An 18,951-nucleotide genomic window follows, 5' to 3' on the forward strand; every position below is an offset into this window, starting at 1 on the left:
CTGGCTTGCCCCTGATGCTTGGAACATCAAGGATGAAGTGGTTTGCACCCGATGCTGGGAACATCAATCATAGGATGAAAGGTAGCAAAATACAAAGGCAATTAAAAACAACACAGAAACCCAGCACGAATCCCGAGATCGACAGTTATACTGGGCTGCTCAGTGATTTGGTGAATTGTCAGATATGGTTAAACTTAGCATCTGGTCTGTCTTGCCTTTATGAAGTCCAACAGAATCTTAAGGAGTTGTTACTCTGTCAATCTGCTCTAGGAGCAATTGAAAATGAGAATTGTAACTTTATTTTTTTTTATTTTGCATAAAAATCACAACACAAGAAACACAACCAAGAAGACAGCACAACTCAAAATATACGTGTCAAACAAGAAGCACCCGTTTTTAGATATCACGTCGGAGATATCACATATTGGGTAAAGCAGTCGCTGTAGTTTTGTAAAGTTTTGTGAAAAAAAGTTGACCTTTTATACTTACAGGTACACATGAAGGGCTGGTTACTGATTTCATTTCAAAATAATTTAAGTCATGGCTCTAGAAGCTCCATTAAAACCGTAAAGGTCTAATGTCACAGACATGCCAATATTTAAGAACAAATCTACATAAAATTCAGACACTGCCCAAGGTAGAGTTGATTCATGGTGTGTATTAACCCACCGAACAAATGACGCCTTTTCGGTCTAAATATGCTCTAGATGTATTCAAGTAACGATAGTCCTTTCTGTATTTAGAATTTGTATTTTTTTTGTTAAAACCTTGCATATTTATCCTACTAAAATCAAACCAAATGAAGAATAATCGCTCTTGCAAAGTGCCATTTTTATACACTTTTTTTTATCTCAAAAGTGTAACAATTAAATGAGAACAGTCTGAGTATGACTGCTTATGTAGTTTGTAACTGTTTCTGAATAAGAATACAAATTCCGTGCGTTTTGACATGCATGAATCACCTCCTGTCTGATATTCTTAAAACTTATTTTATCTTTAAATATATTCCATACTACAGATATCGCTTTTCTCCGTTGTATCCCCTAAAAGCAATTCAGTGAATAGAAGAGCGAGACCTGGTATATTTGGAGATTAAACATGGTTAAATTCGCCTTATTTCTAGTTATTGTCCAAATCATTCAATTGGCCCTCATTTTCCGATTTCCTAAAATCACTTTACCCCTTAACCCCTACCACCGAACTACCAAAGCACAAAACCGTACGTGGAAGAATTGTATGATGAGAGCACGAATTCCGCGGTTTTTTCTTTCTTTTCAGTGCTTCGATCCATATAGCAAATGGAAAAAAAAAGACACATTTATAAGCTCGAAATGATCAAAGACCAGTCAAAAGGCATAACATGCTTAGAATTTGATGCATTTTTCAAAATCAATATAGAATAGAAGAATAGAATAGAATACATGTACTTCCATGTCAATCAATTCAAAATCTGTTTCATCAGCACACGATGTTTTCACACAGTTCGCCAAACGTACCAGAAACATGATTCTATTCCAATTCAATTGTAATACTGATTGTATGATGCTTATCAGTTTCTCCGATATTTCCATTTATATCATAATGGCTCGTTCATTTATTGCATAACTAGCCCTCTGAGAATGAGAGACCATCGATCCACTTTTATTTGCCAACCAGATCTTATTTCCAAACTGCAAATAGTATAGCCACTATACCGATAGAAAATCTATGTAAGTTTCTCTTTGTGTTTGACTTGTGTGGTCGTACCCGATTACTCTGATCTCAGTTCCTCCAAAAATAACTTCAAGGTCAACTGCTCTGTCTTTGTCGCCCGTCATGTCAGGCATTTCAACAACCAGTGAGCCACATTTTTCGACAGAATCTTCATCTACGTACTTCACGTTTCGCTTGGCAGATTTGAAAAATTCAAATATGATGCCTTTTTGATTTGTTATGATTGGAGTGTACGTTTCTCGCCAAACTTCGTTGTGTCCTATCATCTCACTTGCTTCAACCCAAGGCTGAAATATTTTCTTACAAAGAACCATGCCATCTGATACACATTTCAGATCCTCACGATGTACACCTTCTTCGAAAGGGAGGTACGACCCAACGCCGTAGGTGAACCGACAAATTCGTTGACATATGGCACTTGGGTCACAACCGAATGTCACCGCTCCCTTCACTACAGCTAAACTTGCTTCTTCCGGTATCAGTACTGTTACTCGTGTTTCAAACTCGTTTTTGATTGCTTGTTGAAGTTTTACGGATTCTGCGAAGCCCCCAACAAGAAAAATGTAACTTATATCCTTCAGCTTGTTCTTTTGCAAAAGAGTGCCAATATGGTCGTTTATTTGCTTTAAAGTGTCTGCAAACAAGGAGTCAACAATCTCAGAAGACAGTACAAGTTTTCCCGATGAAAACTTTACTTGCTTCTTTGACGTTTCTGAGTATCTCTTTATAATTTCTTGAACACATTTTCCATCATGTTTATAATTACAAAAGTTATAAGGCAACGAGACTCTGACGGTTCCACACTCTCCACGTTTCTTTATTTCGAAATCTTGCAAAAGTTCGACGAAGTCTTTCGGAAATTCTTTCTGAAAAGATTCCATGAAATCTTCACCAAAAATCCTTTCCATAAGATTCAAGAATTGTCTGTCAATTACAGTCCCTCCCCAAGCACCACCCGTGGCACGGAATAATTCTCGTATCCTACCATCCTTTCGGATTTTGTGTGCAACGATATCGATAGTTCCGCCTGAAAATAAATCAATGGGCTCATATAGTCAATATATTTTGACTTTTAAAACCCTCAATCGCGTTTTTTGATTTAAAGTATGTTGTTGTGATGCGTCGTGTTTGCTTGTTTTGGGTTTTTCAATCACCATAACTTTATAATATTTCGAATTAAATTTGTCTAAATAATGCATTACCTCCAGCATCCACAACCAAATATTTCGTCCCTGGTTCAAACGTAGGTTTGGTCAGTAACTCCTCAGTGTTTCCCATGAAGGTTTCAGCTGGTAATAGTTTACAATGTAAGGAGGCTGCCTCTGGTTCCAAAGCAATTAACAGTTGGTTACTATAAGTTGTGTCGATCAGACCACCCTGTTAACAACAAACTTGTCTTCAAAATTTTATACCTATCATAGCATGCTTTGGTCATTGTATGCATTACGAGCAAAACTATATTTTTAAATTTCTCTACAATGTTTAACGTGCAAAAAAAGTTATTTCTGTAAAGTGTTAACATTACAAAGTGATACATATTTTCGCTAACAAGTTTGAGACATAGTAGTCATAATTTAGCCGTATGTGTTCGTTTTTATGCTGTTTGTAGAAATAACAGATAATGTAAATTTTCTAAACATGACATTGGGGATGAGATGCGTTTTATCTTAATATAATTGTCCTATGTACTAAGGCTTCCGTTCCTATATATTTCATAAAACATTACTGTTTGGAAAAAAGTAGGTGTTTAAATTACTTATGTTTTATCCTTGAACTGTTAAATTGTTTTATAATTATGAAATCAATAGTTAATATGACTTTGGTAAATAAAAATATGCATAAACACTATTTCTTCAAAGTGATTATCTTGCATGAAATATTTCTTAAAAAATGTTTAACTTGCATAAAACTATTTCTTCAAAGTGTTTAGCATGGATATAACTAAATCTCAGCCTTCAATTTTGGTACGAAGTATATTCTTTATGATACGGTACCTGAAAGTAATATCGTCTTAAAACGATGTCTTAATTCATCAAATCAAAGATAAACATGAAGTAAACGATAACCTTGTGGGCAGCTTCTCTCATGAACTGTTTGGCGTTCTCGTCCCAGATTGCAGGGACAGTAAGACACCATCGGATAGATTTCTCGTCTGGTTCATAGCCCAGGGTCCCAGATAAATGCTTCAAAAGATGGCGCTTCATGAACCATAATGATTTGGCGAACACGTCTACTGCCAGTTTCGTTTTGCCACTAGCGTCCTCAATTACAATTTCTGTGTTTAGTACCTAAAATTGTACAAAAATACAAAGTATATATTAAATTATATTTGTTTTCAATGTTAATTTGTATTCATAAGTTTAAATGTTAACTTCTAGTCACTTTAAGGTTCAAAGTACATTAATAATAAGAATGAGTATGGTGAATATGTCAAAGAGACAACAACCCCGCCGGGATGAAAATGTCGGCCCAAGGCCATCCATTGGTCTTCAATGAACGACTATGAAATCCTCACACCACAGGACAGGCTGATGCTGGTCCCAGACATCATTATACACAGGTACAGCGAAAGAGTTGCCCTATATACTCAAGTAACATAAAAATAAACTAAAGGTGAAAACGAAATAAGACACACAAAGGCCAGAAATTCCTGACTTGGGACAGCCCCCCCCCCCAAAAAAAAAAAAACCTCCCCCTATAAAATCTGGCCACTGTGGAAAAAATATTACTCAATAAAACACCTAAAAATCAGTTCAAAAAGGTCTGACTTCCTTATTACAACGCAAATAAAGACTGAATATAAATTACACAAATGTACAAACTAAGGACTACTATAGCAGCTAACTGACTTGCCAGCTCCGAAACATTTTAAACCTACAAAAAGTTATGTCCCCATCGTATGTAACTTGTATGCATAAAGATATTTTATATTAAACCGAGCGGTGTCAACAATTTCTTTATATACTTAAAAAGAAGTAAACTTAGGAACGTACCTTATTTTCATACAATTTCATCTTGAACTTGTCAAAGTAGTAATGATTGGCAGCTTCATCCTCTGACAGATCGTTGTACTTAAGGACCGCTTCAAAACCAAACGCTTCAAATTCTCCATCAGGCTTCAACAACAGACATGTCGGAGTTTTATGCAGTAGAAATCCTTGCGTTTGCCCCCAATTTCTGTTAGTGTAAATTTTCTCCTTATTTGGAAGAAACGTATACGCATATCCGCTAAAGGTGGTTCCAAAATCAATCGCAGAGACAATCTTGTAAGCATCCGCTGCCATCTCTAGAGTCGATGAAACGGCTTCATCTTGTAAAAGCTTAGGTGACATTGGCTCAGCCTCCGTGCTTGTCGATTCCTCCAAAGCATCAGTTGCTTCTTGTGCTTCTGAGTCCGCCATGTTAAAAGCAACTGTCCTCTTTGTTCCAGGAAATTCCGCTAAATAAGGACACTATATGCCGTATAGCGTATCGATCGCAGACAACCAATTGATGAATATTGGATGGAGTTTAATACACGATGTCAATATAGAACATGGCCATACATAATCAGTCCTCTCTGTTGTGTTAAATTAATACAAAATTGTAGAGAATTTGAAGATATGTCGTAATAGCATGAAAGGAGATTTACTATTCAATATTATGCTTATCTACCAAATATATTAAATATTGACATATATTATTTTTAATGCATCGATTAGTAGTGAGCAATATTATGTTAATTGTTAAAATGGAGCTAAAAGGAATGACTCATGTCGCGTGATATTGATTATTCCGTGATTCCATGTAGAAACATTATCTCCTGAGACAACTCCTCAGAAACGACAAAAAGGTAAGGCCTTCGTATTTGAGTCTTTTATTTATGGCATGATTTTCAACCATAAGAGTACGATGCTAAATCATTATCAAGGCAGTATACATGGATTGAATTCTATATAATTTATTTCATTATACTTCAAAACGAACAGATTGCAAGAGCTTAATACAATTTTGATGATTTAATCAACATATTAATTGAACCGTTGTGGTCGATGGCGTTTCATATTTCAAAGTTGCATAAAGAGACCTGACAAATGTATTGCTAAAGTATATTAAAATATCTATGTTTTATAGTAAAACAGTGTGCGATGTGGAAAAATGCTCACGAAACAACAATCCGAAAAAAAAAGAAGAAAAAAACAACATTTACGACCGTTTCTTATTATGATTTTTTTTATTTAAAGGAAAAATGTCGGCCTCAGCAAAGAAGCAAGACCTGCTCGCTGAAGCAAAGTCATTTTGTGATGGGTTGTCGAACGTGTTTCTTATGAAGAAAAGAGATCCACAATCGCGAAACCTGTTAGAAACAGCAAAGAGGATAATCGAATCGCTGTGTGCCGATCAACTAAAGAAGTCACCAGGTGGTCATGCAGCTCCGTCAAGAACCGGGGGAATGGGACAATTGTGGGTCAAGTTAGACGAACTCAAACGCGAAAATGAAGAACTCCGCAAACAGAAGGGTCTGGCCCATGAAGATAGATCCACGCAACCTAAAACGCAACATGGACCAGGGGCAGAACTGAATAAGATAAGACAGGAGAATGAAATGTTTAAATCAAAAGTGGCGAAACTAGAAAAGACCATTAAAGAAATGGAGGTTATCAATTCCAACGTTCAGGATCAGTACAAGAGTTCGAAAGCTGCTCTTGATGCCACACAGAAATCAATGGAGACAGTGCTTAAGGAATATAGAATGATGGAAGATAGTGTAAAAAGCATTAAATCTGAAAACGATAACCTAAAACAAAGGTCTGTATAAACGAAACTTAAAGAATAATGCTTCAAACATGAATTTTGTTTTACAATATTCTTATTAGAAAAGGTTTATGCTCGAACAACAAAATTAATTCTAAAGGAAATGCTAATTTCCTAATAAATACAAGTCCCCAATACGCTATGTACTTTGGTGCTTCCTTCTGAAATCATTATTGACCTGTACGCTTATTTGTTTCCCTCTTAGGTATCATTGCTTTATTTTACAATAAAATTATCTTGTATGAAGTTATGGATAATTAATTCGAGTCAAATTTCCAAATAATAGTTGGTGTCTGAATGAGGAAAGGTAGACGTGGAAGGATGAAGGTCAAAGGTCAATGATTCCACTGTAATAGAGTTTTATTCTTCAACAGGGTGACCAGACCAGTTAAACCTCTGCCACGTATGGACAACAGACAGGTTGAAAATTTATCTGAGAAATGTCGACCCAGTAACATTGCTGTAGCCTACAACTCACTGGAGAGTCAGCAATGGATAGAAGCGAAAGAAACTCTAGAGGACAATACAGAATATGACGAAGAAACGATATTGAGGATACTATGTGCCATATTAATGGTAGGTGAAGAGGCTTGGGATGGAACTTGTGGTTTGCGTCCACTGCTTCTCCCCTTGCATTACTTAATTCTTCATTTCAATGTCAACCCAATCACATGCCACTGTAAAGAAGCATTTTTAGTAACAAAAAATGCTTCAATGTCATTAAGTCTCTTAAGTAAAGAGACTCGGTCAATGCCCATGGGCTATAATTTGGGGATATTGAAAGATTTCAAAACAATACAACTGGGTATTTGTTCAAACCTTCAAACTTCAGATCTTGTTTGCAATGATTATCCGAACCATCAGAATGAAAATCTATGGTAAAACAAGGAAACGTGGCTATTTTTTATATTTACGTGCACTCCAGGATCGTCTTATTTATTTTCAGACGACATACGAATGTTGTAAAGAAATTAAAGAAATAACCAAATCAACTATAGCAGAAATTATAAGACGACCAACGACTGTGGTAAGTTAATAATTCAGTAATAGGTACTGATGCTATTGAAAGGAAATGGTGCTAGTAACCCATTAAGTGTAAGTTTTTATACGACCGCTACATGTTTTCGTCGTTTAATGGTATCACACTGTCGGATTCGTCGGAGTCGTCAACTTTGATTTATTAACGAAAAATTAAGCAAAACTTTTCCAGTCTTTTTGAAATTTTAAAATTGTATCCAGACCATTTATTGTGTCCATAATGAACTTTAAGTCTATATGCTTAAGTGTGTCAAAAACAGATATTGGGTCCACACCTGCCCCAATTATTCAGGATTCGACCACCGCGGTCGTATCATGTTGTGCCCAGGCGCTGCATCACTCTTTATTGCACGAATCAGGCAAAATGGGAAAAATCAGAATCATGTACAAAAAAATGTATGTAAAAACCCACCGAATATTATTTCACTCAATGATGCTTAAATTTCTCTATTTAAAAAGACCATTATTTGATTATCCCTGGATTTACTCAGAAATTTTTCATTAGAATGTTAGAAAAAAATGAGGATTTTGACAGAGTTTTTTACTGGCAGGGAAAACTTCTCATATCTGAGGGGAATATTTTTTTTCTGTTGAAAATGAAAAGAGTGAGATCAATCTTTAATGAAGAAAATTACAAAAAGAGGGGCACTTTTTGTGTGTAGTTAGTTACTTGGTGTAGGAATTTTAGTATAAATCATGATTTAAACACAGAAATTGCAGATGAAGTATTTAGGAAAGATAAGAATGATATTGATGCATAAGCGTTAAGTTTCTCACTTCAGGCGGGAGTCCCCCCATATTTCATGAAAAAATTAACAGTCTCGCGTTTACTGCTCGTGTCAAAGCTGCTCCAGGAGATTTAGCCAAATTTGTGAAAAATTTCCCTGTTAACTTAAATTTTTAGTAAAATCATATCAAGTACTTCAATTTTTTGTCAAAACATATCACTGAAACCAAAACTTTGCAAATGACCATGATGATGATGATGATGATGAATAAACTTATGTGGCAACTCGTTCAGGGAGGACAGCAGGGATCTCGAAACGTGTTATTTAAATATATTACAATAAATAAATGGTATTTAAACATGAAGAGTATATTTCATGTAAAGAACGTACACAAGAAAGTAAAGGGTTTGGATTTCGTGGAAGAAATAAAGAGGGGAGTCATTTTTTTTGTAATCAGCTTTAGAGGGGGGATACATGTTTTTCTGTTTTCAATGGTCAGAGATAAAGAGTCCTCCTGCCGGTAAAAATGATAAGTCCCGTGTCTGTCATTGAAATGTTAATTTTTTAGTGCATTTCAATGAAATTATAACCAATTTACTAAAAATGATATGGAAAATCTAGTCTTTTTTCCTTGATTCTGGTGATGCAGTTAGTCAAAGTAAACTTTCAAACTGATAGGTTTTTCATATAATGTTTCATCCATTGCCTGATTCTAACAGAGACCGACAGTTTATCGTATTAATGTTCCGAACAATACAGTGGTGTATAGTTTAAATATACCGGTACATGTACGTCTTAGGAATATGCAGTCAAATGGATAGCACTTTAATGCATTTGAAGGATGGATAAGTTTGAACATATTCAAGTTTAAAAATTCTTATCATCCTAACAATTGTGTTTGTAAAGAACTGTATATGGCATTTGACGGTGAACCTCAAGCAATGGTTTGAGAAAAAGATTTTAAAGAGGTAGACCTAGGATACACAGGCAAATACTTTTCACGTGAAATTCATGTTAATCGAGCTTCACATGAAATTCACGTGAAATTAACATGATTTTCATGTGAAATTCACTAAACAAGAATTTCATGTGAACATTTCGTGTTAATTTCACGTGAAGGCTCCATTCACCCAAATTTCACGTGAACTCTGTCACTTAGTTTATTTGCTCAAATCAAGTGAAAATCATGTGAAATTCGTGTGAAAATCATGTGGAATAATTTTACCTGTGTAAGGGACACAACTCTTACAAATCATTTGAAGTTTGTATTCACCATTTTACATCAATCTCGTGTAAGCATCAAAATAACTTTGACTGATTCTATTCTCATTTATGTGAAAGTTTGATAGGCTTTATTGAAATTGAATATGATACAAACATATCACTGATTTCAAGAGTTATATCCCTTACCCTTGGTCTACCTCCTTAAAAGACAAGTGTTGGATTTTTATTTAAAATAGAAACCGCAAAGATGAGTTTCAGAATCGTTTGGTACTGGGCAGCATACAAGTTATGCAGGATTCTGTTTAAACTGCATGTTTCACAGTACCGTGATAATTGATGAAAGTTTTGTTTCAGGTTTCAGATCTTCACGCAGCTACTAATGGGAAGAACAAGTTACCAGACGATATATCAGATCTAGTCGGGCAGCTATTTAGAAAACAATGTGATAGTATAGATGTCGATGTTATAAGTCGAGTGAGTAAAATAGATTTTCGGAGTCGGTGCTTTGGTAAAGAGTCAATACGTAAAATTAAACCATCTTGTCTTCGTGTATTATTTTTTTCAAGAAAAACTGGTTCTGGTGAATCCTGTTGTATCCTTGTAAGCTAATGAAATACTGATTTGTAAACTCACAGTGTGTAAACTTAGCCTTAGCATATTTACGTCAAAAGACAGAACGTAAAAAAAGCATACTGCTATTCGTCTCGAATGCAGGCTGGTTAAATAGAAATTTTAGCCGTTTCATCAAATTACATAAAAACAAAAATGTACTAAATCTGAAGGCATATTGATAAATACGATACTCTAGCCTGAATTTTTTTCTGTTCTTTTTTTTCCAGATCGCTCTGTCGAGAGTCGTTAAAGAATTCAATGACATGGACGAAACATGTTTAAACCACAAGTTTGTCCAAACTTACGCCAAGGAAAGTGCTTCGATAGCTTGGCAAATGGTGATACAACAGCCACCAATGAACCTTTCAGTTGACGATGCCAAATTTAATGACGATCAGCACAAACTTTGGTGGTCATGTGACCAATCACGTGCGTCCGAAATAGACTTTTTCGTATGGCCTGCTTTATTTGACTATAGAAATGGGAACTTACTTATCAAAGGTTGTGTGTTTACGAATAGCACGTGATCTCTCCGACCAACTTCAGGGACTGTTTGTAACGAACTCGCCAAGATAGTGAGCATATTATAATGTCAGGAAACCAAAAGTGAACAAAGTTGTGGTATCTTTCATCTTTTCTCTTGAAATTATAACCATCATGCAATTTAAAGTTTGAACTAGCTCAATTCCAGTTGAGATTTGCGGCTAGACTTTACAATTGCAATTTTGCTTGACAATCATGCATTCATGAACTTTGACCTGCTTTATTTGTTTTGTCGGATAAAATACATCTTATATAAATTTTGATCAAAACCAATAAACAAAAAACAAACCAAAAAAAAAAACACACGACATTACCATGGGCCATGAATGAAAAATAAAAATTAAATTAAACAACAAAACACGAGTAAATAAGCGTAAAGAAAAACAAAAATATATAAGCATTAAACATTGCCTATAACACTTGCATAATTTCCTAACCAGGGACTTTATATTACTAAATATTATATAGTCCCTGTCTTAAGCCAACACATATATCAGTAAAACAGAGTACACGGCATTTTGGTCGAGTACTATCGCTAAACCACTCTCATTTGAATGATTCAGGGGCATGTGCTTTATTCCTAAAATTGATCACACTGCTAATACAATCAACTTCTGAATCCCAAAATAAAATAATAGATGTATCAAGAAAGTGTCAGGCTATTAGAACTCTCCATTTTGTCGGCATATTTCGTTAATTTCGTGCTTTTTCTGTGCACAAATCGACCAATAAGAGTCTATAGCTCTCTCTTCTGGAATCCCTTTTCCAATTTAATCTCTGTACATACGTCTGAAATATAAGGACAGTAATTAAGATCCGTTACATCAATTAAACCCACCAGTTTGCAGACTATACAGGATTAAATAATATTTTATGGTAACTTGCTTGCCACAGTTTTAATACTTTGAAACTTCAAGTCCCAGAAGAGTTGCTCTCAAGAAGATGCGGAGCGCATGGAGAGTGGTTGGCACCACACGTTCCCTATGTGCCTTTGACTGGAATTAAGATACAGAATGTCCACTGAACATATTCAAAATAAGTATTCTCAAATAACGATTCGTGTGTAATGTAATTTTAAAATTAACAGGACAACAGACGGAAGTTCAACACTGGAAAGTAGAACAATCGACCAACTGAACAAAAAAAATATATGGTTGGTGCATATGATACTTCGGGTTCCATACATGCAGGTAGGTAACAAAAACAACAGGTTTAATTATATGTTATCTACAGGATTTTCGATCCCGTGTATCCTATACAAGACGGAAGTAAGTCTAGAGCGATAATAGGTCACATATTAATACTTCCTTCTTGAGAATAGGATATCTGGTTTGTACTATATTTTTTATACGTATCCATATTGCTAATGTACATGTTTATTGCTAAAAACTGTAATTGTGTAAGGTATACGTCATCTTTTAATATTGTCAAAAGAGAAAAAAAGAAAAGAAAAAAAAAAGGCAGTTTGCCAAGTCGCATCGATGGCGTGCGTGTATTTAATTATTTGACGTCTTCTTTCAAAAAGTCGACACCAATACTAGTCTTAAGAATATTTGCTCAAGTACATTATAAACTTATGTTTGAGTGTCATGTTACATAAATATAATGTATATATACCTAATTCTGTAAGATTAACCGAGCGACTTAAATTGAGGCTAAGACAAATTATCCAGTCTCCTCAAACAAATAAATAAAACCTGGCATGACCGAACATAATCTGTCACCATAAAATGAGAAAAAAAGACACGTATTTATTCAACACTAAAAATATGGAATTGTACCACAACCGAACACCTCATCATATAAAAAACAAAATTAACATGAAAAAAAAAAATGATAGTCAATATAATCTATAAGAAAATGTGAGACAATGAATGATCTTTACAGTGTCACCGGAATCAAACAAAATGGTATTATTTATAACGTTCCTGTCGCACATATTACGCACTTATCTTGAACGATTTCCAAATGATTAGTGAATTTCTGTCAAAAAAAAAAACAAAAAAAAACAACATATAACTATTCTGAGACAGAAATTACACAACTAGCCCAAAAAGGAGTGTATGCTTAACCGTCCATCCAGCCACAGGCCCTTGGAACCAGGATTTTTTTTTATCTAAAATAATATCATTAAATCATTTTGTTTCCATATTTGAGCTATTATGCGTGCGTTCTCTGGCGTTCGCTTGCTAATTATTGCTGTTTATATTATGCCCAGTTTTCCGTCTATATACTTCCGAGTCTCTAACCTGCAAATATGGAAACAAAATGATTTAATGATATATTTCTTGATTTAAAAAATCCTGGTCCCAAGGGCATGTGCACCCAGCCTTCAATGAAAGGTTTCATACACAAACCACGTTTATATTGGTACAAACGTGGCCTCTGTCCAATTTTGAAGAACATGATTCATTTGTATCTTGTCTTTTTAAACTGCAATTGTTGCAAGAAGAGAAATAACTCCTAGGCAAGCAGTTGGTGTCAATTCACTAGGGCGGATCCAAACTCTCGGTATTTTGGGGCGGGGGCTGTTAATAAAAATATAGGCATTTCAGTGGGTTTCTTGCTGTTATAAATTCTTCTGTTGTATGTACTGTTTTGTCAATAAATTCGTCAATGCAATGGTAGGATGGGTGAACATTTTTAAGTTCACACAGTATTTCTATCCTTGTTATATTGGATAAATCAGTGATTTCTTGGAAGTTGCGATTAGCATGCATTTGACAGGAATTATCGACTTGAAGGACTGCGTAAAGGTCAATAAAATCTAAGAGAAGCACTAAAAGTTGACAAATATATGAGGAAAATAATGGAGGTAGGATATTCTTTCGAAATATTTGTGCGTTAATCAGAAAACTGCTTGTTTCCCTCCTTTCGGATCCTTAATTCAAAAAAGTTGGGGTATTTACCAACAATAACACCAATCTAACTTCTGTAGTATTGGCACAGTTTTATTTAGAATCGAACACTTATAACTTATTGTAAAAAAAATCAACACATACAAATGTTTGTTTTGTCCTTGTTTGCCCACAATCGCCCAACCCCTAGGGTTTATAACAATTTAACAAATACCAATCCCAACTATTCATGGTATGGAACCCTGAGGTACAGTTTCATAGAGGTCCATACACTTTTATAGGTTATGTAAAAATCAGACAAATGACCTTTTTTCCCCATTTTGGTGTCAAATTCCTAAACATTTAAGAAATCCACTCCAAAATCAAACTTACTCAGACTTTAAGAATAGCAAGCATTCTGAGAATATTGCAAAACAATACGGAGTCCCCTACCGGCTGTTTATATCACTGACCCAAGTACTACCTAGGATCATCAAGTTTAAATGACAAACTGAGGAAATGACCTTGGTTTTGAAACTTTGGACAAAATCAGCAAAGCGGAACAAATGCTAGCTTGATCTGTAATTCATCAAGGTAGACTCACATACCAAAAGTCAGCTTAATATCTGCAAGCGTTTAGAAAAAAGTGAGGAAAACTTAAATTTCGGTAAATTAAAGGGACACAACTCGGACAAAAATCAGCGAAGCGGAATGAAATCTACACTTGATCTATAACTCATCAGGATAGACTCAAATACTACAAAACCAGCTCAATATCTGCAAGCGTTTATAAAAAAAAACCGTACGGAAAACTTAAATTTCGGCAAATTTCCAAAGTTTTAAGGGCCATAACTCAGCGGAGCGGAACGAAACGTAAATTTGATCTGTACCTCATCAATGTAGACTTTCATACCAAAAATCAGCCCAATATCTGCATGCATTTAGGAAAAAAAAGTGCGGAAAACTTTTTTCCGGGCTGACAGACGGATGACTTATGATGCACCGTGGTGCTCAACCCCGCATGGGAAGAATTGCGACTGAATTTACATACGATGGGTACGTTTAAACTGGTCTGGAGCTGGCATGACAGGTAACTACTAGTAGTCCTTCATTTCCGTTGCAACAAGGGACTCCGACCCTTTTTAACTGATTTTAGGCGTTTTTAATTGTGTAATATATTTCCCGCAGTGACCAGATTTTAAAGGGAGGATTGTGGTCACGCCCAAGTTCTTTAACCCCGCCGCATTTTTTGCGCCTGTCCCAAGTCAGGAATTTCTGGCCTCTGTATGTGTTATTTCGTTTTCACCTTTAGTTAATTTTTTTTTGTTACTTGAGTATACAAGGGCAATTCTTTCGCTGTGCCTGTGTATAATTGTTTTTGGACAGCCGCAGCCTGCCCTGTGGTATGAGGATTTCCTCGTCCTTCATTGTCTACCAATAGGTAGCTTTGGGCTGACAATATTCCCGCCACAACTTCGCCAGTGAGGTTAATTTTCTATTGAGTATCGACATCGTTCCGATAAGCACGAGATTGGTAATTGTTTTGTATTTTTACGAAAATTAGTTTCGAGATAAAATCTGATAGAGAATAAACTGAAGAATGCTTTTATCAAGTAGGAAATGTACTTTTAACAACCTAGTCAGTTGCCTTATTCAATTTTTATCCTTATTAATATAAATTTGATATTTTAAAACACTTGATTTTAAATTAAAACATGTTCATTTTCAATCAAAATATAAATCGAATTCCTGAAATATGCTGTTTCACCGTGCACATTTACTGATATTTTTGGATGGATACATTTTCTAAACAAAACGATCTTAACCGCATTCGTTTTGCGGACAGTGATCCGGCTTTAAAATTTAAAATAAGAAATAATATTCACTGCAAAAAAAGAGCACATCTTACACGTATAATTTTCACGAAGTAAACGATGTTAACTTTTAAAATTATCCAAAACGTACCTAAAAAATGTTTCAGGAGAAAATAATATAAAAAATGTTCCATATTACACCAAATCCGAAGTTTATCATAGCAAGCCCTCCAATTTTTGTTATTGAATAATGCCTCAAGGGGATTAAAATATAAATGATAGTTGGTGGCAAGATGATGTACGGAGTCAGGAAATTTAAAATTAAAACCGATAATGATATAACAGTGACGAAATTAAGAGGAAATTACATTAATTATTTTTTGAACAAAAGATAGGAATTTAGGTAGAATTATCAACATTTTAGTCAGTTTATATCAGTCACCGTTTTACCCAATAGATGTCCAACATTCAACCAATTTAAGAAATTTTATGAAGTCTTGTAGAGTTAAAATTTGACACCTTTCCCTTTCTGAAGTTCTCATTTTGACATACAGTAAAGAACAATACTTGCAGAAAATTTGAATGGAGTGGTTTGAGCGTTCACCAGTCATGCTGATTCTATCTAAAAATTTACTTTAAAAATGATATCCCTTTAATCCAAAAGTACAAGGAAGATTTGTGAAAATGTTGTCTGTCTAAAGCTTCTTGGAGAATAATTCTTGTATTTGTGTATACAAAGTATAAAAACATTTTTATTTTCTTGGAAGTTATGTTTTTGGTGTGTATTTGAACCATTCATTTTATTGTAAAGTCTTTGCTCTTCTCTGTTGTGACTTTAAGTGAAATCCAAATCTTGTTACCTAAAATAAATATAGATTAAAAGCATGAGTAAATGCAGTGACCATAATATAACAGATACATGTCATGTTTCATTCATTTTGGTCTTTATAAATCTTAAGATGTTCCTGTATTCAATGATGACTATGGCAAGCCAAAGTGGAACAAAATCAATATTTTGTAATATTAGAACATGAATTTTTAATATTACAAAATCATTTTTTTAAATATTACAAAAGATTTTTTAATATTAGAAATTCATTTTGTAATATTAAAAAGTCATCTTATAATATTACAGATTCCTGATTTAGTAATATTATAAAATATCACACATTTTGTAATATTACAAATTGAATTTGTAATATTAGAAAATAAATTTCTTACCTTCAAAAATCGTTTTTTTTAATATTAGAAATTCAATGGAATTGTCAATACATGTATTTAAAAAAATGATTTTTTAATATTAAAAAAAGTGTTTTGTGATATAAGAAATCTAATTTGTAATATTAGAAAATGAATGTGTAATATGAAAACATCATTTTTTAATATTAGAACATGCTCATTTTTGTCCACTTTGGCTTGCCATAGATGACTGTTATATTTGTTTAACCACAAGAGAAGTGAGCTTCTGGTCGTTCATAAGTCCAAAACTTTATTTTTTTTCGAGATACGTTCTTGCGTTTCATTGTAATTTAGTTTTTATTTATTTGTGTTGGCTTTGCTTGATACTGTGAATTATTTTAAATACATGTGACACCGTTAATAACCGGTAATGTAAGCATTAAAAAACCCGAACATTTCGCTTATCGGGTGATACAAATAATTTGTAAACACAACCTGAAAGTTTAGATTGTAAGTTTTATAACCTGATTATGAAATATCTATGTATAGCATAGGATTTCTAAATGTAATAGATGTTCAATGCACATTAAGAAGTTTTTGTACTTTCGCGGGAACATCAGTGTCAAAATCTAGAACAAACGTTTTGTAGCCAAGGTCATCACTACTTTCATCAAGCATGTTAGTTTCTATCAATATTATTACTGTTTCATCGTATCTTATATAAAATATATTCATATGTTCAAGTTTACGATTATATAAGACTAAATCATCTTCACGAGACATGTGCACTTACTGACATGAGCGCGAAGTCAAAGCATACAAGATGCTATTCATACAGGTCGTGAAAATACCTCTTCCATGTACATCAAAACTATAAAAGCTACAAAAAAAGGAAATTTGACTGATGCCCTGCTTAGTTATACGGGCTAACACACACAGCTGATAACTAATGTGTTGTGACAACCAGTCATAATTCAATGAATGGTCGAACATAAGCAAGTAGTAACCAGTTTAAAAGAATCATTTGTATACAAAGAAGGGCGTGAACGTTTTCAGAAGAGACAGTGTTTACTGTTTGGTACAAAACTGCTTGTATAAGATTTGTTTACATGTAAGTAATTAGGTCAAATGATATACCCTTTAATTACGAGTCCAAGCTGTGTTGTGTAGAAGCGTCAATGCTATTTTCATGAACTCGCAACGTTGCAAAAACAAATGGTTAATGAAATAGTATCAAAATCTTAGCTACTTACAGAATTTTGGGAATAATTCACAGAACGGTCAAAATAGTACAGATCGATCACTAATGCTAAGGTCATGTGATTATACATTCTGAACACGTGGCTTTGTCGCGCGGATATTTCCCATGTTGCATCGCGTCCTCATGCATTTGTACCCATATAAGATGGCGGAAAAATGTAAGTTAGGGCGATATAAAATTCCACCTTATATTTCTTAATCTGGGTCTGTAGTCAAGACCCAATATCGTTAGTATTATCATTTGAATGTATATTAAGTATCTGAAATTGAGTCAAGTGCGTAAATCTATCTTTAAAATCCATGGTTAGCGGAATAAAGCAGACAGTTTAGTTTATTGTAGCAACAGACGTATACGGCAATTACACGCAAAGCTTTGCAAGAAAAAAAAACTCGTTTTTGCCTTGCGGTTATGTGACTTTGTTACAAGAAATTGATTTGTCATTTGTAACATATCAAATGAACTTTGTTTTGATCTTTTTACGCAATTTTTAACATTTTTGCTCTGGCGACGTCCGTGTTTTATTTGACCTTGACAGCGACACAATTTCAGATTACAGCTGTCACCATTCCAGAGTAACTTTTGATTTTCTAATTGTTTATTAACATTATTGAAATTCAGTCTTTGTTTATATTGTGTACGGGTATTAAAGATATTACTTCCGGTCATGTTTAATAGACACGTTTGTGTTTGATTTGTTTATACAACAATAAGGTGTGTGAGCTGAGTTTAGAGTGTTACCCACAGACCGAATCGTTTTGGGGATACAACAGTGCTTCTGTATAAATAATTCATTTTATACGATATTCTTAGTAACATGCCTACATTTATGTATCTCGTCACGTTTTCATTGTTGTCAGTTGACAAACATTGCTTATAGCTATATACATGTATGTAAGGAAACTTTTATGCATTCATTAGAACACAATTGTTTGAAATGCAGTCTTGAAGAAGTCTTCAGTATATGCAACCTATGTAGAAAGTTATTCTAATATTAGCACAATAATCAATAGCTGTTTGTCCTCAATTTATGCCAACTAAATGTAATGCATTATGCAAATTGAAGCTTGGAATCTAGTACAGCACATTTATAAATAGAGCCTCAACAAAACCCAAATTCTAGGCAGTAAACCAGATCTGTATTGCAAATAAAACACTGCTTCACTTCATTAACAAAAATCATAAATTTAAAGGGACAGCATATCTTCACA

At 34.3% G+C, this 18,951-nt stretch overlaps 2 protein-coding genes and 1 long non-coding RNA gene across 6 annotated transcripts in view; 1 reads left to right on the plus strand and 2 right to left on the minus strand.

The window, feature by feature from the left end:
- Window positions 1-289: 289 nt before the first annotated feature.
- LOC148605107 (heat shock 70 kDa protein 12A-like) lies at window positions 290-5,310 on the minus strand. Its single transcript, XM_088549561.1, has 4 exons — window positions 4,707-5,310; window positions 3,780-4,001; window positions 2,916-3,090; window positions 290-2,740 (listed from the first exon to the last, which is right to left on the minus strand). Exons 1-4 carry the CDS (start codon window positions 5,112-5,114, stop codon window positions 1,689-1,691), a joined length of 1,857 nt encoding a protein of 618 aa, XP_088405687.1. The 5' UTR covers window positions 5,115-5,310; the 3' UTR covers window positions 290-1,688.
- Window positions 5,311-11,423: 6,113 nt separating this feature from the next.
- On the minus strand, window positions 11,424-17,871 carry LOC148605108 (uncharacterized). Of its 2 annotated transcripts, XR_015916014.1 has the most exons (4): window positions 17,736-17,871; window positions 17,276-17,362; window positions 15,938-16,163; window positions 11,424-11,441 (listed from the first exon to the last, which is right to left on the minus strand). It is a non-coding gene; the product is annotated as an uncharacterized LOC148605108 (long non-coding RNA). The 2 variants fall into 2 exon arrangements; XR_015916013.1 differs by lacking the exon at window positions 11,424-11,441 and having other exon boundaries at window positions 15,917-16,163.
- Window positions 11,440-18,951, plus strand: part of LOC148605109 (uncharacterized) — a 43,561-nt gene continuing 36,049 nt past the window's right edge. For 2 of the 3 annotated variants that reach the window (XM_088549553.1, XM_088549555.1), the window contains exon 1: window positions 17,859-17,900. The gene's annotated coding sequence lies outside the window, so the exon portion shown is untranslated. Of the gene's footprint in view, window positions 11,843-17,858; window positions 17,901-18,951 lie in introns of those variants that run through there. The other variant, XM_088549554.1, reaches the window with a different exon arrangement.

Source organism: Perna viridis, chromosome 10, assembly GCF_037379345.1.
Source record: "Perna viridis isolate PV_CMFRI_1.1 ecotype Kerala chromosome 10, ASM3737934v1, whole genome shotgun sequence".
NCBI lineage: Eukaryota > Metazoa > Mollusca > Bivalvia > Mytilida > Mytilidae > Perna > Perna viridis.